This window comes from Acomys minous, assembly GCF_964271855.1.
Source record: "Acomys minous genome assembly, chromosome: 19".
Classification (NCBI taxonomy): Eukaryota; Metazoa; Chordata; class Mammalia; order Rodentia; family Muridae; genus Acomys; species Acomys minous.
In genome coordinates this window covers 12,247,255-12,274,078 of record NC_140499.1, presented here as the reverse complement: position 1 = coordinate 12,274,078, position 26,824 = coordinate 12,247,255, and the positions used below count along the sequence as shown (strand labels likewise).

Sequence of the window (26,824 nt, the reverse complement as noted above, 5' to 3'; positions counted from 1 at the left end):
TCCATGTTCTTGATTGCTGCTTCCTAACTTATAATCCCAAACCAACTGTTCAGAAAGGTTTGTTGTTGTTGTTGTTGTTGTTTTAAGATCTATTATTATGGGCTGGAGAGATGGCTCAATAGTTAAGATCATTGTATGCTCTTCCAAAGGTCCTGAGTTCAATTCCCAGCAACCACAATCTTTTAAAAAAAGATTTATTAGCCAGGCGTGGTGGCACATGCCTTTAATCCCAGCACTTGGGAGGCAGAGGCAGGCGGATCGCTGTGAGTTCGAGGCCAGTCTGGTCTACAAAGTGACTCCAGGACAGCCAAGGCTAACACAGAGAGACATTGTCTCAAAAAAAAAAAAAAAAAAAAGAAGAAGAAGAAGAAGAAAAAAAAGATTATTATGCACATCAGAAGAGGGCACCATATTATCATAGATGGTTGTGAGCCACCATGTGGTTGCTGGGAATTGAACTCAGGACCTCTAGAGGAGCAGCCAGTGCTCTTACCCTCTTGAGCCATCTCTCTAGCCCTCAGAACAGCTTTTTAAAATGTGATCTACCATGGCAGTTGGAAAGGAAAGTTCCCAGCTGCCATTGCTCTTTGTAAATTCATCAGTTTCTATTTCAACTTCAATTGGTAGTATTTTAGAGTTACAAATAATGCATACTTTAAAATAAATCCTGGTTCTTTTCCGTTCATTTGGTTTGGTTTGGTTTGGTTTTTCGAGACAGGGTCTCTCTATGTAGCCCTGGCTGTCCTGGACTCACTTTATAGACCAAGCTGCCCTCAAACTCACAACAATCTGCCTACCTCTGCCTCTGGAGTGCTGGGATTAAAGGTGTGTGCCACTGTGCCCAGCTTAAATCCTGTTTCTTAATGTAGCTTCATAATCTAGTTTTGCATTTTAGTTTATCATGAAATATGATGTGACCCGGCCTGCGGGGTCTTCAATGGGTACCTGTGGAGGGGGCAGACAAGTGGGGGGACAGGAGACACAAAGAAATGAGGGCAAGTCTGGATTCTGATCAAGCCCCCTTTATTGAAAAATTTCACAGTTTGTATAGGCACTCGGGCATGGGTATTTGCATAATTGAGGGTTGCTATGGATACCTAACTCTGGAATGCTTCAGCAGGTGTCTTACCTTTACAGCTGCTATAATCGCAGAAGACGACAGAGAAATTCCAGAGAGAAAGGGAAGTTGTAAAAGATGTGGTTAGTCAGGAAAAAGTTCCTGGAACTGCTACTCGCAGGCAGCTGGCCTTTAATCTGATTTTACCAGTAGTCTTACTGGAAAAGCTAGTTTATAGCCAGAAAGGAGTAGCTCTTACTATGAGCTTGGGGGGTCTTAGAATGACCATCCCCCACAATAAACTACAACAGGTGTCTAACTGCTGACCCATGACAGGGTCAGCTGGTTTCTGGTAAATGACAGACTGCTGGGGGGAGAGAAACCTGGGCTCTGACAAGATGCTGAACATTGGCCATATAGCCTGTTTCCAATCATGATGGACTTTCATAGAGATTCGGTGTTCAATGACGTCCACTATCTTACAAAATGCTTTTGCTAGGATGATGACGTGTGTCTATAATCCCATAGCATGGGAGGTGGAGAACGAAGGATCACGAGTTCAAGGCCAGTCACTTCAATTGACATAGCAAATTCAAGGACCCCATCTCAAAAAAAAAAAAAATCACAGAAAAAAAGAATGGAAGCAAAGGACCAAGCTTAGTAGTGTATGCCTGTCACAGCAGGCTCAGGACATCGAGGCAGAAGCAGGGTAAACACAAAAACAGGCTGTCCTATACATAGTGAGCTCCAGCTTAGCCAGGACTACAGACTTAGACCCTGGGCATTCCTTCTTGAGGGAAGTTCATTAAATCCCAGAATGTTCCAAATGGAGACAAAATAGTTCATTGTATAGAAAATCACCTAAAACTCAGGAAGAGGGCCTGGAGAGATAGCTCAGCAGTTAAGAGCACTGACTGCTCTTCCAGAGGACCTGGGTTCAATTCCCAGCACCCCCAGACATACATGCAGGCAAGACATCCATGCACAAAGAATAAAAATAAAAAGAAGTCCAGCTTGGCATGGTGCACATTTTTAACCCCAGCACTTGGGAGGCAGAGGCAGGCAGATCTCTGAGTTTGAGGCCAACATGGTCTACAGAGTAAGTTCCAGGACAGCTAGGGCTACCCAGAGAAAGCCTGTCTTGACAAAACAAAAAGCACACACACACACACACACAACAAAAACCTAAGGAAAAAAAACAACCCAAAAGCTTTAGCAAGTCTCTGAAACTGATTGGATGCGCCAAGTTCCTTACTCTATCATGTATTTAAACAGTAAGGACTACTGACACTCAGAGCCAGGCTGCCTGAAAGAGGCTCAGGCTAACTGGGCTAATTGAAAGAGATGCAGTCAAGGTTTCCTGTTTCATTAAGAGCTCTAGGTTTCTAAGTAACAGGAGTTGTTACCAGTGCCAGGATGAGCTTTTGGTGATGCAACTGAGTCATTTCTGTTCTGTAAACCTTCACTCACAATCCGGTAAGTGACCCGAATAAATTTCACTGGTTCACACACACACACACACACACACACACACACACACACACACACACACACACACACACACACCCCTTATTAAGTTTTGTATCGTATCGTGATATTCAGCTGCTTAGAATCCAAAATAGATATATCCGAGTTGTGCTGCAGCCCATGCCCCCAAGGGAGCAAGCTTTTAAAGTTTAGAGGTCAGAAGAAAGAACCAAAAGAAACCAAAATGTCCTCCTCTTTCCCTCTCCCCTGACAGGGTTTCTCTGTGTAGCCTTGGCTGTTCTGGACTCACTTTGTAGACCAGGCTGGCCTCAAACTCACAGAGATCTGCCTTCCTCTGCCTCCCTGAGTGCTGGGATTACAGGCGTGAGCCACCACACCCAGCTATTTGCCACCTTTTTGTTTTGTTTTGAATTACATTTCTGTGTAGGCAAGCCAAATAGACGAACCAAAGGAAATCAAAATGTTCTCTGTCTATTTTTGTTTTTATTTGATTTTTGTGTGTGGGCAAGTGTGTTGCAGGCTATTTGAGTCCACTGTGGACCCTGAGACTGTGAACTGTAAAAGCCTGTCTTGTTTGGTGCAGCTGAACCCGAGCACACACCCTTAGTCCAAGAACTCTCTGTTTATTGTAAAAGGTGGTTATTGTGTGGCTCAGCCCTAGCACACACCTTTAATCCAAGAGGGTTCTGTACATAGGATTTAATAATGTTAACCTTAGTTCAAGATGTGGAGTAAGCAACCAGCTGACAGGGATTAAGCAGAAAGGAGGGACTCTGAATTGAAGAGAGACAGGGTGGAGAAGAGCTTTTGGCTTTTTCCTCCTGAGCTAGCAAGCTTTTTGGCCTTGGGCTTTTTGGCCTTTGTCCTTCAGGACGTGAGCTGAATAGGAAGGCCAGCTTTCTCTGCCTCTCTGAGCTAGCAGATTTTCACTTCAGCATCTGGAGTGAGTCCTCATTGGTAAAACCGACCGGCTTGGGATTTTGTTTAAAAGAGGCAAGCGTATTGACCAGAGGACAGTCTGCTGGTCCCCTCCCTCCACTACGTGGCTCCGGGCACCAATCTCATTTTTCAGACTTAGCAGGTGCCTTTACCATCTTGCCAGTTCTGAAAAATTTCTCTTTGCCTAGTTTTGCTTTTCCAAAGGTCATTAGTTTAAACATACAGGTCAACTACAGCAGCAATTTAAGATCTGTTGACTCAGTGGGGTCTGGTCTCATGCTTGACTGACCAAAAAGTACAAGCCTGGATAGCATTAACTTTTCTTCAGTCTCTTAAAATACAGACTTAAGAGCCGGGCAGTGGTGGCGTACGCCTTTAATCTTTAATCCCAGCACGCGGGAGGCAGAAGCAGGTGGATCGCTGTGAGTTCGAGGCCAGCCTGGTCTACAAAGTGAGTCTAGGAGAGCCAAGGCTACACAGAGAAACCCTGTCTCGAAAAACCAAAAAGAAAAAAAGAAAAAAAACCCCAGACTTTAAAAAAAATGCCGAGTAATGGTGGCACACACCTTTAATCCCAGCACTTGGGAGGCAGAGAAAGACAGATCTCTGTGAATTCAAGGCCAGCCTGGTCCATAGAGTTATTCCAGGACAACCAGGCTGGTACACAGAGAAAGCCTCTCTTGAAAGACCAAAGAGGGTTAGGGGGTAAAGTCTACTTCCTGAAAGCCAAATTCCTTGTACTAGATGTTTCCCAACAAGAATAAACAGCAGAATTACCAAGAAGCTAAGGAGTGAAGTTCTGAAAAACACCTCAAGGACCAAGGTTCACCGTGTGCAGTGGTGTAATAGATCTTTAGGCTGTAGTTTAAACCTGGCTTCCACCCCTGGTGATGTGAGCTTGGCTTGTTGGCACCTGGCTGCTGTTTTACAAGAAATCATTCAAACTGCTAAGACCCTAAGCTTTGGGAGATACTAACTGGAAAGCTCCACCAGGAATGTCAGAATCGGAGGCAGTGGGTCTCTAGGAAAGCAGGCATGCAAAATATGCAAAATAGAAACACACTGAACTGTGTGAACTCTCACCGAGTTACTCATTCCCAAACAGTGTTCTCGTTTTGGTGGAGACAGGAGTGGACTTTGTAATTCAGGCTGGTCTTGAACTGCTCTACCGCAGCCTCCTGAGGGGTGAGGCTCCAGGTGGGCACTACCATGCCCAGCTGCCCCGCCCACCTTTGTTTAGGCAAGATCTCAGGTGGTCTCTCTTCTGCTTCCTTTCTGGCACTCAGCCGTATAGCTAATGGTCTCAACTGCTGATCTGTCTTCCCGTCTCCATCTCCCAAGTGTGGGGTTAGAAGGCTGCACACCGTCCCCGCCAGGCAACAGTTCTCATGGTTCATGGTGGTGTGAAATAGCATAAATTGGCCTTTTGGACCATACTGCTACATTGTTAGTAAAAGACAGTGATATACATTGCATTCCCTTGATACAGCTATTTTAGAGGCTATTTATTGCATTATGTTCCCTCTAATTCAAATTCTGAAGTCTTTTACTCCAAGTACTGCAGAATGTGACTTATTTGAATACTTAAAAAAATATTAGGGGCCGGGCGTGGTGGCGCATACCTTTAATCCCAGCACGCAGGAGGCAGAGGCAGGCGGGTCACTGTGAGTTTGAGGCCAGCCTGGACTACAAAGTGAGTCTAGGATGGCCACGGCTACACAGAGAAACCCTGTCTCAAAAAACCAAAAAAAAAAAAAAAAATACTAGGGGGTCTGGAGAGATGGCTCAGTGGTTAAAGAGCACTCCTGCTCTTCCAGAGGACCTGGGTTCGATTCTTAGCACCCATATGGCACCTCACAACTGTCTCATGCCCTCTTCTGGCCTCTGTGGGTTCCAGGCACGCACACACAATGCACAGACATACATGCAGGCAAAACACTCATACACTTAAAATAAAAATGTCTTCTTGGGGCTGGAGAGATGGCTCAGAGGTTAAGAGCACTGGCTGCTCTTGCAGAGGTCCTGAGTTCAACTCCCCAGCAACCACATGGTAGCTCACAACCATCTAGAGTGAGATCTGGTGCCCTCTTCTGGCATGCAGATACAACATTGTATACATAATAAATAAATCTTTAAAAAAATATATATGAGAGCTGGGCGTGGTGATGCACGCCTTTAATCTCAGCACTCGGGAGGCAGAGGCAGGTGGATGGCTGTGAGTTCGAGGCCAGCCTGGTCTACAAATCGAGTCCAGGACACCCAAGGCTACATAGAGAAACCCTGTCTTGAAAAACCAAAAAAAAAAAAAAAAAAAAAAAAAAAAATGGATCTATGTGTCTGAGTGAATGCCACACATGCAGGAGCCGCAGAGACCATGAGAGAGTGAGTACCTTGGAGCTGAAATTTCAGGTGGAACCTGAACTCTGTGCCTCTGGGAGAGCAGCAAGTGCTCGTAACCTCAGTCATCCCTCCAGAGATTTTTTTATTTTTTTTGGTAGAGACAGGGTCTCAAACTTTCTGTATCCAAACACCTTGAGCTCCTGCTCTTTAAACCTCTATTTCCAGAGTGTTTGGATTCCAAGTGTGTGCCATCACAGCCTGCGCCAAATCTTCAGTGAGTTAGAATGAGCAACGTAGGAGGCCATAATATGCCAGACAAGAGATTTGCGACAGAGTCGAATCAGGAAACCAGGAAACCACAGTTGGGCACGGTGGCACACGCCTTTAATCCAAGCACTCAGCAGGTGGATCTCTGTGAGTTCAGGGCCAGCCTGGTCTACAAAGCAGGTCTAGGACTGCCAAGGCTACACAAAGAAACCCTGTCTCCAAAAATCAAAACCAAACAAATGCAAACAAAAAGGCACCTGCTTTGGGGGCTAGAGAGATGGCTCAGCAGTTAAAAGCACGGCTGCTCTTCCAGAGCGAGTTCAATTCTCAGCAACCACATGGTGCCTCACAACAATCCATAATGTGATAGGATTTCCTCTTCTGGCCTGCAGGTATACACGCAGGCATAAGAATAAATCTTAACTGGAATGCAGACCTCACCAGACAGAAGCCCTTCATGCCCCACCCCCAACTCTCCAGTAATACTTTACTGGGTCTTTTCAACTCACAGATAAGTTTTTTTCAGGAGCTGGGAAGTGACTTTGTAGTTACATAACTGAGGAGCTCTGGTAACAGGTACTTCGATGGGGATTAAATGCCAATTGGTGAGCTGGGTGTGGTGGCACACACCTGTAATGCCAGCACTTGGGAGGCAGAGGCAAGCGGATCTCTCATGAGTTCGAGGCTAGCTAGGTCTACAAAGTGAGGCCAGGATAGTCAGGACTGTAAGAGAAACCCTGTCTCAAAAACTCCAAAAAAACAAACAAACAAACAAAACAAACAAACAAACAAAACCCAATTGGTTATGAAGGAGTGTAGGTGGCTGCATTTTACTGTCCCACTTTCCCAGCCCTCCTCCATCACAGCCTTCAACTCCTGTAGAGGCTTTAGGAAGAGTTCGTCCAGTGTGGTGTTTTATACCTGCTGTCCCAGCACCTGAGGGGCTAAAGCTCCACTGGTAGTTTGAAACCAGCTTGGGCTACACAGTGAAACCTTGTTTCAACCCAGTTCCAGAGGATCTGATGCCCTCTCCTCAGGCCTCCATGGGCACTGCACACACCTGCTGTGCTTACATACAGGCAAAACCCCCACATACTAAAAACCTAAAATACACCACCACTCGTGTGCTGGCACACGATTTTATTCCCAGCACTCGGGAGGCAGAAGCAGGTGGATCGATGGGAGTTCCAGGCCAGCCTGGTCTACAAAGTGAGTTCCAGTGCAGCCAGGGGCAATTACATAGAAAAACACTGCCTCAAAGAAAAAAAACAAAAAACTGCCACCACTACCACACATGTGTACTCTGTGTCCTACTTCTGGTAGTGCATTAGTTTGACTTCATACAAGGTGTCTTGTTTAAAAAAAAAAAAAAAAGACAAGTGCCAGGCATGGTGGCACACACCTTTAATCCCAGCACTCAGGAGGCAGAAGCAGGCTGATCACTGTAAGTTCGAGGCCAGCTTGGTCTACAAAGTGAGTCCAGGATAGCCAAGGCTACACAGAGAAACCCTGTCTCAAAAACCAAAAACCAACCAAACAAAAAGAAAATCAAAACAAAACAAAACAAAACACCCAACAACAAAAACAGTAGTTCCTGGTCAGCTTCTTCAATACCTTTGTTTCCACTCATGAGCTTGGAATACAGACAAGCAAACAGTGATAGTCACCAAAAGTGACAACTACAGACTGTCATGCAATTGAAAACACCACCATTAAGTATAAATGAAGCCAGAAAAACTAAGGCAGAAAACTTGTCAAAGGCAAATTATGTAAGTTGTGTTTTAGCTCACTCATTTTAACATTAAGAAAGAATTTATTTTACATAACCATCATGGAAAGGCGACAGTCAGGTGGCCTCGTGCACCGGGAGGTGACTGATTAACTCCCTTTCCTTCCCGAACCTCATCAGGCAGTCACTACATTTATGAGGCAAGTCAGCCGAATGCTTGAAATCTAGATGAATTTTAAGGTCTTCAATTTGCCCTGTTGAATATTCACAATATTGGCATAAGTAAATCCCTTCAGCTAAGTGTGAGTTTAGGTGCTTGCAGTACTCCAGCATGCTGGAGAAGCCCTTCCCACAGTCGTCACAGACGTGAGGGAATATCTTAGTGTGCTCGATAGCAACGTGTCTGTTCACATTTGTGTGCAGTCGGCTCCGGAAGCCACATACTTGACACACGAAGAAGTTTTTGCATTTGTCAAAAGTGATCTTGCTTAAAAGGCTGCCCTGCCCACGCCCACCACCGCCGCACTTGTCACTCAGCTCTATCAGCCTGCGAGCATGCTCATTGACGACATGGCTATGCAGGTCTTCGGGGTCCCCGGTCTCATGCTCGCAGAACTGGCACAGGTACTGCTCATCGCGGCTGTGCTCCTGGAAGTGCAGGTAGAGCTCACTGCTGGAAGAGAACTGTACGTCACACTGCTCACACCAGTAAAGGTGGTCACTGAAGTGGGTGTCTGCGATGTGCTGGCTGAGGTTCTCGAAGATCACGGTCTTGTAGTCACAGTACTTACAGATGTAGGGGTCTTCCTCATGAAGTTTGGCGTGCTCAATGAGCAGCATGTTGGTGGAGAAGCTTTCCTTACACACCCGACACACATTCGAGTCGGTGCGCTTGTGTTTCAGGATCACGTGTTGCTTTAGGTCAGAAAAATACTTACTGTTGAATTCACAAAGTTCGCACTTGTAGAGGCCACTGCTGTTGGCTCTGAGTAAAGGCCACTTCTGTTGCGCAGTCACATTCAAAGCTTGGCTCTTGTCAAGTATTTTACAGAGTTTAGCTGGTGGCTCTTCATTAGTTTCGTCTTGGAGGCTCTCGGAGGAATTGTTCTCTGTCTCTATATCATAATCCTCAGAAATCGCATGAACTTCCACAGCAATTGGGACGTCTTCAGAGGTGTGGACCTCAATAGGGCTCTCCTCTTGAGTATGCTGAGGCACCGACTCTGGTGAGTCACAGTCTTCATCACAGGTTTCAACATCAGCAGACTTTTCTGGAACAAAGGAAACCCATTGTAGCTCTGTACTCAATAAGCCCCACTGAAAATCCCTCCACTGTTGTAGCACTGTACTCAATACATCCCATTAGAAACAGCTGTCCCACGGCTGTCATCTCGTAGAAACAGCTGTTCTCACTGTTTTAGCACTACTTTAAGCCTCATTAGAAACAAATGCATGGAGCTGGAGAGATGGCTCAGAGGTTAAGGGCACTGTCTGGTCCTCCAGAGGTCCTGAGTTCAATTCCCAGCAACCGCATGGTGGCTCACAGCCATCTACAATGTGATCTGATGCCCTCTTCTGGCCTGCAGGTGTACGTGCAGGCAGAGCACTGTATACATAGTAAAACCTTAAGATCACAGAATGTGCTTGTACCTGATCTGAACAAAATATGCTAAATGCTACTAGTTAATGAGTTTCCCTACCTGTGGAGAAGACGGTGTGGTCCAGAATCCTCAGGACAGGGCTGGGAACCAGGTAGTTCTGATTCCTGTTTCTGGCCTTGGCTCCATCTGTAAATTTGGGCAAGTCATTTGGTGTCTCAGGATCAGAATCATCATCTGGAAGAATTTTGAAAGCATCATAAAATACTTTTAGTAGCAATAGAAATTAACAACTTAAGCTGGGTGTTGTGGTGCACGCCATGAATCCCAGAACTCAGGAGGCAGAGGCAGGCGGATCGCTGTGAGTTCGAGGCCAGCCTACAAAGTGAGTCCGGGACAGCCAAGATAATATTGAGAAACCATGTTCAAAAAACCAAAAAAAGGAAAAGAAAATAACAACTTAGATTTAGCCATGAAAGGACATATTACCTATTATAGATCCCTAAAGACTTTGAGAATATGCCAGAATAATCTACTGCCTTTACTTATATATGTCACTTAGACTAGAATACACTCTGAACTTCCTGAGGATTTTTTTCTTTCTGAAACAGGGTTTCTCTGTGTAGTCTTGGTTGTCCTGGACTCCTTTTGTAGACCAGGCTGGCATTGAACTCACAGAGATCCTCCTGCCACTGCCTCCAGAGTGCTGGGATTAAAGGCGTGCGCCACTGCACCCAGCTTCTTCCTAAGGAATGTTAAGATGCTGAGACTGAATCATTCCTTTAGTCCAGCCTCATTCCCTCCAAGTTAGCACAGGAAACTGAAACAGGGTCAAGAGAGAAACCCAGACGGCAACATCTGTGTGTTAATAGACTTTGCTTTTTAAAAAGTTTTAGACTTAGGGGGAAAAAAGTGTCCCTAATATAGCACCAGAATTTCCCTGCTGTTAATTCCTTACATTAATAAGGAGCATTTGCTGTAACTAGTGGCTGACATGACTAGTGATGCCGGCACATTGTTAGTAACTGACCGGAAACTGTTTTAAGGACTATTGGTCAGACATTTTGTAGAATACCACATTAATGGGACTTACCTATTTCTTTTTTGTTTGTTTGTTTTGCTTGTTTTTGAGACAAGGTTTCTCTGTGTAGCTCCAGCTGTCCTCAAACTCAAAGACTCACCTGCCTCTGCCTACAGAATACCGAGATTAAAGGCACGTGGCACCCCCACTAGGCTTATCTATTTCTTTTTTCATGATTACATTTGAATTATGAGTTCCTGGAGGGCAGAACTTATGGCCATCACCTCCACAGTATACACTGCTGACCTGGCTAGTATGGCAGGTTGGTTTCTGTACTGTAAAGCTGTTCTTGTCCTTTTCCTACTCCACTCCCTGAAGTCACTGTGAAGCCCACAGTAAGAAGAGTTGGATTCTATCTCCCTAAGGAAGGAATATTTATATAAATAAATGGAAATTCTTTTGTGTGGCATTTTTTCTTTTCTACCCCTATTTAGTCACAATCCTTTATAGCAGTATAGATTCATGTTTTCTCAAATCACTGCAGCTCTGGCTATTGGGAGCTTTCCTTTTGTCTCTGGCACTGAGGTGGAAGGCAGGGCGGAGCCCCACCTAGGCCCTCAAGAGCACCTTCAGTTGGCGCGCTCCTTTAGTCCATCCATGCTGCATGTTGCTTTTAATGCTTCCCTGCTTCCTAGCACCACAAGATGCTCTAAACTCATGTTGTCTATTTCCTCCCCAGACCAAGAACCAGCCATGTCTACAGGCGCCTTAGTTCCCTGGTACTATAAACCAGGATCTGGACACAAAATGTGCTCACTGCTGGGTGCATCTTTTAGGCCTCTCAACTAAAAGGGCAAAATAGTTGTATGAACTCTCCCAGGTACAAATGTGGGTCTGTGAGCACATCTGTGTGTGAGCATGCACCAGATGTGGGCTCACAGTGATGGACACGTCACAGAAGGAGAACAACAAAACAAAAACAAAAAACTACCTTTTTAAGTAATTCCCAAGGAAAAATACACCAAGGCTACTTTGTTTCTTTTTTATTTTTTTGTAGTATTATAAGAGTCAAGTCTTAAACACAGTAGGCAGACACCCAGAGTCATCCCTATGTCCTGTAAAAGCAAGTTACACAGAGTATTCTGGAAAACAGGAGACATACCTTTGTTGTCAAAGTATTTTAAGTCTGGCTGTCTCATAGAGCAGACACTGTAACAATGATCAGAAAAAATTCCACTGATTCCATCTGCGATTCTGCTTATTCCAGAAGAATCTGAATGTAAAACAAAACAAAGACAATTCCCAGCACCATACACAGACAGGCATCTAAGGATGCACGAGCTTGCCTGACATCCAGACCTTCTGCCCACTTTCTTCTTCTTCTCCCAATGCTGATGACCGAACCCAGTGCCTTGCACATACCAGGTGAACGCCTACATGGACCTATATCCTACCCATATTGCATGATTTTCACCAGTTCCCATTGGGAATACACAGCATGTTCCTCAGTTGTGTACGTTAGATCAAGCACTGGCATTTGGCTTTGAAAGAGCCATTGATTAACTATATTACAAGCTGAGTGGCTGCTGCACACCTACCATGTCAGTGCTACAGAGGATTAGGTGGGTCCGCAGTGAGGCCAGGCTGGGCCAAAGAATGAGGCCCTCATTCTAAACTGACATTAAGATAAAAGGCACAGTGGCAGGAGAGATGTCTCAGAGTCTCTGTGGCAGAAGGACTAGTACAGTTTACAACACCCACATGGTGACTCACAACTGTCTGTAATCACAATTCCAGGGATCTGACACCTTCTTCTGACCTCCACGGGTACTAGGCTTGTGGTGCACACACATGCATGTAGGCAAAACACTCATACACATAAAAACTCTTTAAAGCTTTTAAAACACACAAGGAAACATTTTCCTTATAAGTTGAATCTCACAAAAAATATATATGTAATAAATGCTGTGCTAGGGGGCTGGAGAGATGACTCAGAGGTTAAGAGCACTGACTGCTCTTCCAGAGGTCCCGAGTTCAACTCCCAACAACCACATGGTGGCTCACAACCATCTCTAATCGGATCTGATGGCCTTTTCTGGCATGTAGGTGTACACACTGATGGAGCACTCATATACATAAAATAAATAAATCTTTCAAAGAAAAATGCTGTGCTAATAATTAAAACAGTAAATTACTTACTCTGAACTACTAAGAAGGCATATCACGTTGTGCCAAGAAAGCATAATACATGAAGAGAAATAGTTTAAGAGACAGAGAATACCAGCCATTCCAAATGCTGTCAGTAAGCAACAGACCAGGCTCACTTTTCTCTGAGGGGACTATATGGAGTAAGCTAATGGGCATGTCTGAAATAGTCTCTCTCTCTCTCTGTCTCTAATTTTTATTCTATGTGCATTGGTGTTTCGCCTACGTGGGGGAGTGTGAGGTGTCAGATCGTGCAGTTACAGACAGTTGTAAGCTGCCATTTTGGTGCTGGGAACTGAATCAGGATCCTCTGGAAAAATAGTCAATGCTCTTAACCACTGAGCCATCTCTCCAGCCCTGAAATGGTCACTCTCTTTCTTTTGGTTTTTCAAGACAGTTTTTCTGTGTAGTCCTTGCTGTCCTGGAACTCGCTTCGTACAGCAGGCGAGCCTCCAGAAAGCTGGGGTTAGAGGCATGCACCACCATCACCTGGCCTCTTTCCCAAGCTGGCCTCACTCTGTTTGTTTGGTTGTTTTTTGTTTTTTGAGACAGGGTTTCTCTGTGTGTATCTCTGGCTGTCCTGGACTCGCTTTGAAGACCAGGCTGGCCTCGAACTCACAGAGATCCACCTGCCTCTGCCTCCGGAGTGCTGGGATTAAAGGTGTGCGCCACCACGCCCGGCGCTGGCCTCACTCTGGATCTTTCCTTCCTCTACCTCTCAAGTGATGGATTAGAGGTGAACCCAGGGCTTCACGCATGCTAGGCAAGCACTCTGTCCACTGAGCTGCGTGTAGCTCAGCCCTCTTCTTCTATTAACAAAGGACTCAACAACAATCAGAAATTATACAATCAAAATGAAAATTGAGGCAGAGAGGTGTCTCAGTGACTGAGAGCACTTGCTACTCTTGCAGAGGGTCGGGGTTCAAGTTCTAGCACTCAAATGATGGCTCATAACCATCTGTAACTAAGTTCCAGGGGATCCAACACCCGCTTTGACCTCCTTAGGTACCAGGCATGAGATACATATGCAGATAAACACACACATAAAATAAAATCCACAGTTCCAAAGTAGTAAGCTTTTCCTCAGTGCAAAATACTTTCTGCTGAAGTTACTGCTGCACCTTAAGCACAGCTTGTTACTCTGGCAAAGTCCAGCTAAGCCACCTGAGGAGTAAGCTTAGAGAGCCTAGCCGAGTAAAATGGGACGTTGTCAAGCGTCCCTGTAGCACTCCATCCAGCAGACAACAACATATACGCAGAGGATTTAGTCTGTGTTCTCTTGGCAGAAAACGGTCCAGATACTGTCTTATCATTTATGCAAAAATAAATAGGAACAACAACTGTATGGAAATAAATCCACTACTCTTTGAAAAATAATTATGCACTAACCTGAATAACGAGAAGGGTGTAAAGTCTTCCTTTTTCTTTTTTTAGGATATTCATTCATATCTTTTCAACCTAAAATATGGAAAACATTTAACAAACATAGTATAGTAACTGATAGTATTATAAAAATTCTCTAGAGCCAAAGAATTTATTGGCAATGGAAATCTGGGGGCGGGGTATTAGAGAAACTGCTCAGCAGTTGCTGGAGCCGACTGCTGACTGACTGCTCTTCCAGAGGGCCTGGGTTCAAGCCCCAGCACCCACATGGCAGCTCACTACCATCTATAATTTGAGTCCCAAGGGATCTGACTCCCTTCTGTGGCCTCTAAGGCACAAGGTATATATGTGGTACAAGACATCCATACATATAAAATATACCTCCCAGACAAGCCTAGACTATGAGAGCCTCTCTCATAAAACAGAACAACACACACCTTTTAGTACCAGCACTCCAGAGACTGAGACAGACCAAGTTCAAGGCTACCCTGGTCTACATAAAAAATTCCAGACCAGCCATGGTTATAAAGTGAGATCCTTTCAAACACATACAAACAAGCCATTATGCCTGTGGACATAAACATTTTCTACAGACTTCAAGCTAAACATAGAGATTTTTCCTTAAAAATATAGCTGTGAGTCTATATTAACATAATGACTTCTAGGGGGGAAAAATGTTGTACAGATTCTTGGAACATAAATAATCTTCCTGAAAGAAGAATCTTATGAGGTCACATTCCACATTCTACTGAGAACAGCAGAGTGGCAACCACTGTACAACCCAACTCCCATAAGCCATTAGAAAATTTACTAATTAGTTGGGCTGTATTCCACTTACTTGGTATATTTCTCAATACTGTAGTGAGGAAAATGAATTACAGGCAGGTTTCCACAGATGGTAAAAAGTGCCTACAAGTAAAAGATTCCCAGCAGTTAGTTATGTAAGCAATAGCACCACTGAGTGAACTAAACTGTACTCATGGGTAAAATGCTTCCACATCTTAAATTAGCAACAGAAAGAATGAACTTGGGCATATTTCTTATGTTCTCTTTTTTATTATTTCTCTCCCTCTCCCTCTTTCTCTCTCTCTCCGGTTTTTCTGTAGCCTTTCCTGTCCTGGATTCGCTTTGTAGACCAGGCTGGCCTTGAACTCACATTGATTCACCTGCCTCTGCCTCCCGAGTACTGGGATTACAGGTGGGCGCCATCACACCCAGCTCCTTATGCTTTCTAAACTTAATATATACATATAAATATCCAATTCTATGTAAAATGTTATTTCTTTGAATCAAATTTACCTTTGCTTATAGCCATATCTTAATGCCAAAATTACAATATAAATCTGCATTAATTTATTCAAACATTAGGAAGATCACAAATGGCTGGTCAAGATGACATATACCTTTAATCCCAGCACCTGGGAGGCAGATGCCGGGAGATCTCTGTGAGCTTGATGCCAGCCTAGTCTACACAGTAAGCTCCAGGCCAGGGCGACACAGGGAGACTGTCTAAAACAGGTAAGTATTACATACGTACATACGTACACACACACACACACACACACACACACACACACACACACACATTAATACAAAAGTACAAATCAAATCAAATATTGAGTCATAGACTTAAACTGACCAAGTGTTTACACATTAGTGCTCATTTACTAAGGATTGGTTACATATACTAGACAGCACATTTTTCACTCCCTCAGGTTACTGTTCCTTGTACCTTGTTATTAATAAAGTCAAGTCACGGCTGGATATTTATAAGTGGAAGGGTAGATTTGACCAGAAGTCTAATTTCAAAGCCCATGGTTTTTTTTGGGTGTTTTTTTTCCCCTTCGAGACAGGGTTTCTCTGTGTAGCTTTGGCTGTCCTACCCTCACTTTAGAGACCAGGCTGGCCTCGAACTCACAGCGATCTGCCTGCCTCTGCCTCCCAAGTGCTGGGATTAAAGGCATGGGGCACCACATCTGGCCAAAGGCCATGTTTTTCAACTCAGTTTTAGAGACAAGTACAGCTTAGCATCTGCCCACTGCTGCAGAGAGCAGGGAAGCAGCACCCAACCACTGCCTTTTTTTCTTGAGTCAGGGTCTACATAGTCTAGTCTATCCCTGAACCCCACTGTAGAGGAATTTTAACTCAGAACATGGTTGCTCTGGCAAGAGATCACATCCAAAGACTTTCTGGTCTGTGTGATCCGGCTAAAATACAGATATGCCTTTAATTCCAGGAGACAGATGTGAGCAGATCCGAGTTCAAGGTTAGACAGGTTTTCTCTGTGTGGCCTTGACTGTCCTGGACTGACTTTGAGACAGGCTAGCAGCGGTCTGCCTGCCTCTGCCTCCAGAGTGCTGGGATTAAAGGCGAGTGCCACCACTGCCCAGTTTAGAGCCAGTTTCAGGTAAAGAAAAGCTTAGGTCCAGACATGGTGGTACACGCGTTTATCTCCAGCCTTCAGGAGACAGGCATGCAGATCTCTTGAGTTCTAGCCAGTGCTGTTGAGAGGGAGTTGATAGGCACTTCACTTCCTGACTTTCAGGGGCAGCTTTTACGGTAGAGTTTTACAGAGGGAAGCTGGAGAACAAGCTAGACACAGGTGAAGTCAGAAGGGCCAGAGAGTAAGGAGCCAGAAGACTAGAGCAGATCGCTAGAGTTAGTTTGAGGCCAAACAGAGAAATTCAGAGAAAGGACAAGAGAAAAGCCAGATAGAGTAAGTCAGCTAGGAGTTTGAGCTACAACAGCTAAACTGAACCAACCAGAGCTCAGAGGCAGGAATTCAGAGGCGGAGCAGTCTCACAGGCTGAAAACATTCTAGGCCTAGATTAGATCATATGGAGGTTAGCTTCCAGGCCTGGGGTAGCAGATGGAGGCAATGACAACTAAATCAAATGAATACAAGTTACTCTTACACCCCATGGTGGTCCTGTCCTAGCTGCCTGAGTCCTGGGGCTACAGGCACCATCTCACCAAGATGAATCTCTTGTTTCTAGTACAGAACATCCCCCAGCGGCACACAGTACTTCTGCATGTCACACGATCACATTTTTTTTTTAAAGATTTATTTATTTATTATACAGTGTTCTGCCTGCATATACACCTGTACGCCAGAAGAGGGCATCAGCTCACACTACAGATGGTTGTGAACCACCATGTGGTGGCTGGGACTTGAACTCAGGACCTTTGGAAGAGCAGGTGGCGCTCTTAACCACTGAGCCATCTCTCCAGCCCGATCACATTTTTATTAAACACAATCTTATTGCTAAGGTCATCTCCCCAGTAATCCCACAAGGAATACAAAAGGGCTCCCTTCAAACTCACCTCATTTTAAGCCACGGAGAGACGGATCCCATTAAAGTCCATTATGACACAGCAGGACCAAAGATGGAGCCCTTGTCTTAGGACTGTTGGCATCCAGTAACTAACTGTTGGTGTGGGAACCCTCACTGTCCCATACTGCCACCAGCAAGTTCATCTTCTCCAAGTTCTCAGCCACAAGCAGGAGAGCGGAGGTGAGATCTGAAAAACCGACAGCCATACTCCTGCAGACACATCAGGTACATATACAAAATGCGTCACCCGACACCACACACAGCAGCCTCTGCTTCTGGAGACAGGGTTTCTTGTAGCCCTAGTCTTCTTAGTATACTCTAACACCAGACGAACACAAAACTGTCAAGAGGATCTTTCAGGTTGTTCAGAACATGAGCAAGAAAGAAAAGGAAACCAAGCATGGTATTAAAATTACTTAAAAGTGCAAGTTGGATTTGGCTTGTCAAGTGAGAGAGGTTGGAGGTGTGTGACTTCTCCTTAGGCCTGAACATCACCATTGGGGTCATTAAGACCACTCACGACCTAACCTGCCAGCCAGCCTCCACCTAAGCCAGCAGTCTGCAATCTGTATGTGCACGGGTGCCCGCATAAAGACATGTGGAGTATACACACATGCAAGTGTGCACAGCAGTAGTATGAGTCCTGGGATAGAGGACATCTGAAATTAAGTAAGCTAAAATCCATTCACTCAGGAAGAAAAAAACTAACATCCTCATGATATAACTAGTTTTGAACGTATCACTTACAACAAAACAAACAAAAACAAAGGTACAACAAGCCTTTCATCCCAGCAGAGAGAAAGAGAGAGAGAGAGAGAGAGAGAGAAGGGGGGAGGGGAGAGAGGCAGGCAGATCTCTGTAAATTCAAGGCCAGCCTGGTCTACAGATTTCGCTCCAGGACAGCCAAGGCCACACAGACAAACCCTGTCTCAAGAAACAAAACAAAACAAACAGCTCTACTTTGTAGAGCACTGTGACCCCCTTTACTCCCAGCCGCACAGGAGGATGGTTCTGAGTTCTTGGCTAGCCTAGTCTACGTGGTGAATTCCAGGCCACTTAGTACACGGTGTCTCAAAAAGGAATGAACGGGTTAGTTCAGAATTTACCTATATTTAGTGTTAAGCATTTTGTTTGTTTGTTAAAGGCATACACCACCTCTCCTGGTTCACTCTCCATTTTTTGAGAAAGCATGAGAAGGAAAATTTCCTATTTTAAAAAAGCCCAGCCCCATTCTCAGGCAAAGGGCAGTCTGGCCGTCAGCCTGTATGTACATCCCTACAAAATCGGGAGCACAAGGTATGAAGTGTTTTACTATTCATCTTCCATATCAACAGCATGGCTCAGTGGCCCACCGCTGACATCCGCTCAGGAGCCTGAGACAAGATTACACAGGAAGAAGTGTCTCCTAAAAACAAAATAAACACATCAGCACACACGTAGGCTTCTTGGCATCTGGCATCTTCAAAACACGTCAGAGTGCTTTTCCAAAGAGACAAACCTTTTCAAAGGTTTTTCATGCAACTTCAGATGTCTTGACACAATACAAAGATGCATTCTGAGGAGACTATTTTCGTGTGTGTGTGTTAGTTTAAGAGGATGTCCTGGAGGAGTAACAGGTAATCCAGAACCTACTCCAACTGAGTGTTCTCTCCAGCGCCCAACACTATCAGGGCCGGCGTGATAGATGGCGTGATAGCTTGGAAGGCGCTTGGCTGCTAAGCCTGATGACGCGAGCGCTTTCCCCAGAACCCACATGGTGGGAAGAACAGACTTTTTGGAGACGTCCTCTGACCTCTACACTCGCGCCCTGGCACACGTGCGCATGCATACACACAATAAGCACATATGATTTCAAACATAAAAAAGAGAATTTTCCACATCCTAATTGAAGCCCGGCGTGGTGGCACACGCCTCCAAACCCAGCCGGGGCTACACCAGACCCTGTCACAAATAACAGGAATCGAAGCGGGCTTCGGGGAAGCGCTTGTCCCATCTGGCCTCTCCTGAGACCCGCTGTCCGTGAGGACGCACGGCCCGGTCCCCGAGGGGCTCCAGCGTGTCCCGCGGGGGCGGCCTCCTGCAGGCCGGCATAGGCCTCCCCGCCGCGGAGTCCACCCGAGCCACGGCGGCCGACACGCACCGGGCCGGGCAGGCCCAGCTCGCCCCGCGGCGTTCGCAGGCCCCGGGAGGCCGGCCCTCACCTCATGCAGCAGCGCAGCTCCGCCGAGGTCCGCCGGGAGGAGGGTACGGAGGGGGCTGCTGGGCCGCCTGCGCCCTCCCCCGCCGCCCGCACCCTCCCTTGCCTTGCCCTGCCCTTCCCTGCCCGCCAGGCCCCGCCGCACTCACCCGGTCGCCCCGCGCATGCGCCGCTGCAGGCCGCGAGGGTGAGGGCGGGGAAACCTTAAGGGCGAGGGCGTGGCCTGAGGGCGTATGGGCGTGGCTTCGTCCTGAGGGCGGGGCCTGCCTGCCATCAGGACGTGGCTAGGAGAGGAAGGCCGGCTGCGAGGCTCAGCGCCTCCTGCGGGTGCACCCCGTCACAGCTCCCCGCTTTCCTGCACTGCGGCTCCCTGGAGGCCCGCACCTATGGTCTGGTCTGCAAGGGTCTTCAAGATCACCATAAGTATCTCCGCAGCCTGATGTCACAGACCTCAGAGTGGTTGTTCTCAAGCCCCAGCAATGACCAGCCGAGCTAAACGAGTCCAGGGCTGGGCAAAACGCATTTGTCCCTCGGCAGGCCACACCCTGGGTTCAAAGAAGTCTTGGGACCTAGGAGGTGGGCTTGGAGAAGGGAGAGCTGAAGAAATGGCTTCCGGTTAGAGTATTTCTTCCCTCTCAGAAAAAGCGCTCACATGGCGGCTCACAACCGCCTGTGCTGTAACTCCATCTTCAGAGGACAGACCTCTGTAGGCACACACCTCCCTCCCCGCCCCAACATGAATAGAATAAGAGTATCACAAAGATTGGACCTTGATGGTCAATGAGCAAAGGGTTATTAAACGAAGGTAAATAATTGTGAACATAATTTCTTAATTACCCTTCAGCAGGCAGAAGAGTTCGGTGGTGGTCTGTGCTTCACAGTGTGAGGACTGAGGTTTGAACCCTTATGACAAATAAGTCACTACGAGTGTTCTCGCTCCTCCTTCGGGCTTAGGAATGGACTCAGAGGGCCGCACGTGGTGGAGCACGCCTTTTATCTCAGCACTCGGGAGGCAGAGGCAGGAGGATCTGAGTTCGAGGCCAGCCTGGTCTATAAAAGTTCAGGACAGTCCAGGCTACACCCTGTCTCGTAACCCCCCCCCAAAACAAAACAAAAAAAAAAAACCAAAAAACTCAGGGGCTGGAGAAATGGCTCAGATGTTAGGAAAACTGGCTCCTCTACAAGGGGACCCAGGTTCAATTCCCAACACTCATAATGAGGCTCACATCTGCCTTTATATCCAATTCTAGGTCACCTGATGCCACCTTCTGGTTTCCATGGGCACCAGGAACACACAGACATACATTCAGGCAAAATATTCATACACATAAAAAATAAAAATATTTTAAAGAAAAACTTTAAAAAATAATGTAATCCCAGACCTCCACCACCGAGCTGCCTTCCCTGTCTCTACTCTGGGTGCGAGCTAAAGATGTCAGTACAATTAGATAAAAAGAGCTTGTGGGTGTTAACTCGGCTTCGTAATTTTTTGTTTGTTTATTTGTTTGTTTTTCGAGACAGGGTTTCCTGTCCCGGCTGTCCTGGCTGTCCTGGACTTGCTTTCTTTTGTAGACTAGGCTGGCCTTGAATTTACAGAGATCCACCTGCCTCTGCCTCCCGAGTGCTGAGATTAAAGGCGTGCGCCACTATGCTCGGCTTCAGTTTTGTAATTTAAGCACCTGGGGTTGAACTAACTGTAAGTCAATGGCTAAGTGGAAGTCAGGTACCTTATTCCCACGGTGACCTGCAAGGTCCCAGCTAGCTGCCGTTCGTGTCTCGCCTACGCACGCGATTCTGCAAGTCCATCAGTGTGGTACCGGGAGTCACCGCTTGTGAGGTTTTAGTTTGATGAACTCATAATCTGTAGGCGTTCTCGGCTTAGAGAAGTGAATGTTCACGAACGCCAGTGTGATCCGAATAGAGTAAGAAAGATTTGCAGATATTCTTTACTCTTAGTTTACTTAAGCACCTGTCACAGATTGGGGAATCTATGAGTGACTGATACAAGGCTGCTGAATTTATAAATTTGCGGCTGGCGGCTACTGGTTTCTCAGTGTGACTCCAGTGGATGCCACAAGGGGGCGCCATGCGACCACCGTCGGTTACAGGGTTTCTCAGGCTTGCCTTTGCATCTGTCCTATTTCTTTTTTTAATTTATTATAATTTATTCAGACTACATTCCGATTGTTAGCCTCTCACTTGTATCGTTTGTCTTAATTCTACCAAGGGGTTTTATTCCAAAGCATTTTGTAGTCAAAAGTAAATACACAGTTCTCTTGCCGGCATCATATTCTCTCTCTCTCTCTCTCTCTCTCTCTCTCTCTCTCTCTCTCTCTCTCTCTCTCTCACACACACACACACACACACACACACACACACACAAGCTTGCTGGGTGAGCCACGTAGGAGTATGTCACAGTATTTACATGCCATGCATCATTGTCAAAAATGATTACCGTTGGTTTTCTTGGTCTTTCCCCGGGCCCCCTCCCTTCCCCCCTGTCCCAAGGATCCCTTTTTCTCCTCCGGGTCAAGAGGGGTAGCTGGGTAAACTCTTGAAAGGAATATTTAACCACCATCTTCCCAACTTTTTGCTACAGATGTATAATACCTTAACATTTTACTGATTACACAAGTGTTTGTTATATAGTACAATGAAGGAAAATTACCAATCCCACATCCCAGAGCTCACCTCCCCCCACCCCCTTTTTTGTTTGTTTGTTTTTGTTTTTGTTTTTTGTGGGATTTTTTGTTTGTTTTTGTTTTTGTTTTTTGAGACAGAGTTTGTCCTGGACTCTCCATGTAGACCAGGCTGGCCTCGAACTCATAAAGATCTGCTTGCCTCTGCACTGTCTCCACAGAACACAGCCCTAATGCAGCCGGGGAAACATCCACTTTGCGACGGTCCCTGCTCCCTGCCAACTGCATCTCTCCTCCCTTTCGGGGATTCCCAACCTGGGACCTGGTCATGGAAATTGATCTGATGAGATAACCAAGTTTAGTTTGAAAGTTCGGGCGCAAAGGAAGGTCTCTCCTGAGGGCACTCCCTCTCGGTTCAGAAGCAGGAGACTAGTTACAAGGGAACACCTCGGCAGACTGAGAGGAGATGGAACATATTGCTTAATTAGCATTTCCACCCTTGGGGGAAGCATGGAAAAGTCTCATCTGACCTTTGTGAACTAATGTACCCAAAGCATTCACGTTAATACTAAAGAGATCACTCTAAAGGATGCTCGGAGCATATGAGAGGCACATGGGAGTCCTCCATTTTCCCTCTCAGAACTATGTACCTGTTGAATTATATATTCTTTCTTCCTTTTTCTCCTCTCTCCCTCTCTCCCTCTTTTTTTTTTTTTTCTTGTTTTTCGAGACAAGGTTTCTCTGTGTAGCCTTGACTGTCCTGGACTCACTTTGTAGACCAGGCTGGCCTCGAACTCACAGCGACCCGCCTGCCTCTGCCTCCCGAGTGCTGGGATTAAAGGTGTGCGCCACCACGCCCGGCTCCTCCCTCTTTTTTTTATCAGAATCTCTTTAGTGTCTCTGGTTAGTCTGCTAGCATAGGAAGTAGTACCAAGACTTGGCATTGGAATTTCAGGACACCATGAGCAGAGTGAAGAGATGTGGGATGAGCCAGTCCACGATGAGTGATGCCATTTGTCTTGGTCTCTGAAGAGACACCATGACCACGGCAACTCGGCCATCAAGCTGGTCCTGCACACCGCTCTTTTCTACTTTAAATTCAGATCTACACCATCTAGAAAATGAAAATGATTGTAGCAAACTGCTACTGACTTGCAGAGAAAGACCCAGAACAAAAAGTGTCTTCACGTTGAGTGTGGTCCTCAACCCTTTCATGATCACAGATAACATGTCCATTTTTTTTTTTAGCATGTCAGTGTTTGATACATAACAATGTTAAAAAAGAAAATTAGCACTGGGGAGGCATTGGGTACCGAGGGGAGAGTCTAGTCAGCCTTCCACCCTCCACAAGAATGTGTGGGGCTCGGAATTTTGATCCTCAACATGAAGCAAGGGACAGAGGGAGGGAACGAATTAGACTGTGCTGTTCTGCTCACAAGTGAGCTATGCATTTAAAAAATGTACACAGTTCACTACAATTACAACACTCTGTAGTCCAGACTGGCCACAAGCTTGCTGTCATCTTACTGCTATCTCCCAAATGCTGGGGCCATGGACAAGCAAGCCCACACCTGGTTGACTTAGTTTTGTTGTTTGTTCTATAGTTTTTTGTTTTTTTCCCCCATTAGTGCTGGCTGTCCTGGAACTCACAGAGATGCCTCTGCCTCCAGTGCTAGGATAAAAGGTCACCACACCCAGCTCACGTGACCTGATGTTGATGTTAAAGACTAACAGGATGATCTCCTGGCTCATTTTCAAGGTCATAGATGTGGCTCTGGAAAACAGATTAAGTTTACTTCATCAGTATAATAATCCTTAAATTTTGCTCATTGGAAATCCATAGCAGCAGAGGAAAAAGGGATCTGGCCTGTATGTGAGGGGAGGGGTGGATTTTCCTTATCCCTAGCATCCTCGGTTGACTAAGGAGGCTGCTGTGTGTTTGCATCTACAAAGCCCTTCCAGAAATCCCTCCAATAAGCCCACACAGGCTGGGACCCTCCCTTCTCCAGGGGCTGAAGGAGCCTGCTACACACTCCACACAACCCCTAACCCTGTGATCAACCCAAGGCAGCTGATGACAGTCCTGCCCCTGCCCTGGCCCTGTGGGAAGAAGGGACTGGCTGATCGAAGGGTTACCAGCTGGCTAGGGTGACTCACAACTGTGGGGCTGGGGCAGTGAATACAGAGACACATGACTCAACCTTCAGCTGGGGGCAGGGAGATGCTGCAGCAACTCATTAAGGCAGTTCAGCCGACAAAACCCAGCTAAGTGTAACCCCCCTCCTAGCACTGGGGTACTCATAAGCTGGCCTCTTCTGAGACTGGTCATGTTGCCCAGGCTGGCCTTGGACTCCTGATCGGCACCTTCTGCCTCCTCAGTGCTGGGATTACAGAAGCCATGGAGTTGTTTATGCCTACCAACCACCTGTCTGGCTGTGGCTCCATGGGCTGGACCGTCTCTGCTTATGGTTACCGTTATACTGAGGGCCAAAGTGTTATTCCCTAAACTCTTCTGGAATGTTCCTGTTTGTTCTGCACAGCTGAGGCCCCAGCATGCGGTGCTGACCTCAGGCTGAGAAGATGTTATGAATGTGATGGGGACTGACCTGGAGGCACATGGCTGGGGGACGCATTCTCCTCCTCCAGCACGCTCCGTCTGTGGGGCAGACTGCTACCCAGATCTTCCTTCTTGCTGTCTTAATATTTTTTGTTTGTTTGTTTGTTTTTTATTTTTGGACAGGGTCTCTACTTAGCTCTGAATGTCCTGAAATCCATTATGTAGACCAGGCTGGCCTTGAATTTAGAAATTCGCCCGCGCCTGCCCCTGCCCCCCCCTCCTGCCCCTGCCCAGTGCTGGGATAAAAGGCATCCACCACAGCACCCAGTGCTATCCTAACATCTCTGAGCTTTTAATTTTCCTCTTGTCGCAAAGCTCTGGAGACTTTCTGCTTGGCTGCTTCCCGCCGTCTTGTACCAAGAGTTTTAGTTCGAACGAATTTGGAGGAATCTGTCTTCGCGTATCTGATATCTGATACAGAGCTATACTTTTTTTTGTTTGGTTGGTTTTGTTTTTTTCTAGTGAGCTTTTGCTTTGTGTGTATTTTGAGACTTCATGTATTCTGGACTGGTCTCCGATTTATTAAGTAGCCAAGGCTGGTCTTGAACTCTTCCTCATTCCTCCTGCTTCCGCCTTCTAAGCCCTGCGATTACAGGCTACACCACCACACCTAGTATATGCAGTATCGGGGATTGAACCCCAGGCTTTGTGCATGCTAGGCAAGCACTCTAGCACCTGAGCCACATCTCCACCCCTGTTTCAAATTTACTTGTGTGGGGCTGTGCCAGTTGTGTTCATCAGGACTGTGCATGTGTGGCTGATACATGTGGCATCAAAGATCAGCTTTGTCAACACAGTAATAAAACTCATGGATGTCAAAGCCACTCGTGTTAAAAACAAAGTAAAAAATATGTATTCTTGAAGAAGGGAGCCTTTGAGATTTTGGCTGCTGCATCATTAGTCAGGATTCTGTAAAGAGACAGAACTGGCTGGGCGTGGTGGCACACACCTTTAATCCCAGCACTAGGGAGGCAGGGGCAGGTGGATCGCTGTGAGTTCGAGGCCAGCCTGGTCTACAAAGCGAGTCCAGGACAGCCAATGCTACACAGAGAAACCCTGTCTCAAAAAGCCAAAAACAAAAACAAACAAACACAAAAAACAAACAAGAAACCAAAAAAGAAAAAAGAAAAGAAAAAAAGAAACAAAACTGGTAGACTACATGGGCTTTATTAAATTGACTTCCCAGGTGTGGTCCTAGGAGTCTGGAGGGGTCTCTCCTAATACCATGGCCAGCATTGTGGTAAAAGTATAGAGAACTGGTTCAGTGTTTAATAGGATAAGGTTCACTTCCCAGCACCCATATGGTGGCTCACAACCACCTGACACTCTAATTAGTGGTGGATCTGGTGCACTATTCCTGCACATGGTACTCAGACATGCAGTCATACATACACATCAAATAAATTAATCATTTTAAATGGTGGGAGGTGTTGTCTTAGGGTTTTTATTGCTGGGCGTGACAGTTTATATGAGAATAGTCCTCATAGGCTCATAGGTTTGAATACACTTTTTTTGTTTTGTGGGTTTTTTTGTTTGTTTGTTTGTTTGTCTGTTTTTCTAGGTAGGGTTTCTCTGTGTAGCCTTGGCTGTCTGGACTCACGTTGTATACCGGGCTGGCCTTGAACTCACAAAGATCCTCCTGCCTCTGCCTCCCAAGTGCTGGGATTGAAGGCATGCACCATCACCCCTCAACTCCACACTTTTTTTTTTTGTTTTGTTTTTGCTGTTGTTTGTTTGTTTTTTGAGACAGGGTTTCTCTGTGTAGCCTTGGCTCTCTGGACTCACTTTGTAGACCAGGCTGGCTTCAAACTTACAGTAATCCACCTGCCCCTGCCTCCTGAGTGCTGGGATTACAGTTATGCACAACCACACCTGGCTTCCCACATTCTTCTTTCCCACAGGACAAGGTCTTCTCGCTGTTTTGAAATAAATGGTCCCTTCTATTGAGGTCAGTCTGGACTCTTGTTGCCGCCTGTCTCTTTCAGTTGCCTCAGAAATCTAATAAGAAC

General features: G+C 46.1%; 2 protein-coding genes across 8 annotated transcripts in view; one reads left to right on the top strand and one right to left on the bottom strand.

Annotated features, from left to right (window-relative positions):
- Window positions 1-7,682: 7,682 nt before the first annotated feature.
- On the bottom strand, window positions 7,683-21,394 carry ZNF639 (zinc finger protein 639). Of its 7 annotated transcripts, XM_084768855.1 has the most exons (8): window positions 21,287-21,394; window positions 20,397-20,563; window positions 17,352-17,549; window positions 14,866-14,936; window positions 14,034-14,102; window positions 11,602-11,712; window positions 9,521-9,655; window positions 7,683-9,091 (listed from the first exon to the last, which is right to left on the bottom strand). In XM_084768855.1, exons 5-8 carry the CDS (start codon window positions 14,089-14,091, stop codon window positions 7,938-7,940), a joined length of 1,458 nt encoding a protein of 485 aa, XP_084624981.1. In that variant the 5' UTR covers window positions 14,092-14,102; window positions 14,866-14,936; window positions 17,352-17,549; window positions 20,397-20,563; window positions 21,287-21,394; the 3' UTR covers window positions 7,683-7,937. The 7 variants fall into 7 exon arrangements, with proteins under 7 accessions (XP_084624981.1, XP_084624980.1, XP_084624977.1 ...); XM_084768854.1 differs by lacking the exons at window positions 20,397-20,563; window positions 21,287-21,394 and adding an exon at window positions 19,709-19,726 and having other exon boundaries at window positions 17,352-17,572; XM_084768851.1 differs by lacking the exons at window positions 20,397-20,563; window positions 21,287-21,394 and adding an exon at window positions 19,564-19,702 and having other exon boundaries at window positions 17,352-17,572.
- Window positions 20,212-26,824, top strand: part of KCNMB3 (potassium calcium-activated channel subfamily M regulatory beta subunit 3) — a gene marked incomplete at its 5' end in the record, with an annotated part of 29,935 nt that continues 23,322 nt past the window's right edge. Inside the window, one exon of the mRNA XM_084769099.1 lies at window positions 20,212-20,236. Coding sequence (XP_084625225.1) covers window positions 20,212-20,236 — 25 coding nt within the window. The remainder of the gene's footprint in view (window positions 20,237-26,824) is intronic.

What these genes read in the sequence shown, in the direction of transcription:
- ZNF639 (XM_084768855.1), bottom strand. Translation starts at nt 14,091, where the DNA reads ATGAATGAATATCCTAAAAAAAGAAAAAGGAAGACTTTACACCCTTCT. An exon ending in ACACCCTTCTCGTTATTCAG is followed by an intron (nt 11,713 to 14,033) that starts GTTAGTGCATAA and finishes TTTTACATTCAG; the next exon opens with ATTCTTCTGGAATAAGCAGA. An exon ending in CCACACCGTCTTCTCCACAG is followed by an intron (nt 9,092 to 9,520) that starts GTAGGGAAACTC and finishes CCTTTGTTCCAG; the next exon opens with AAAAGTCTGCTGATGTTGAA.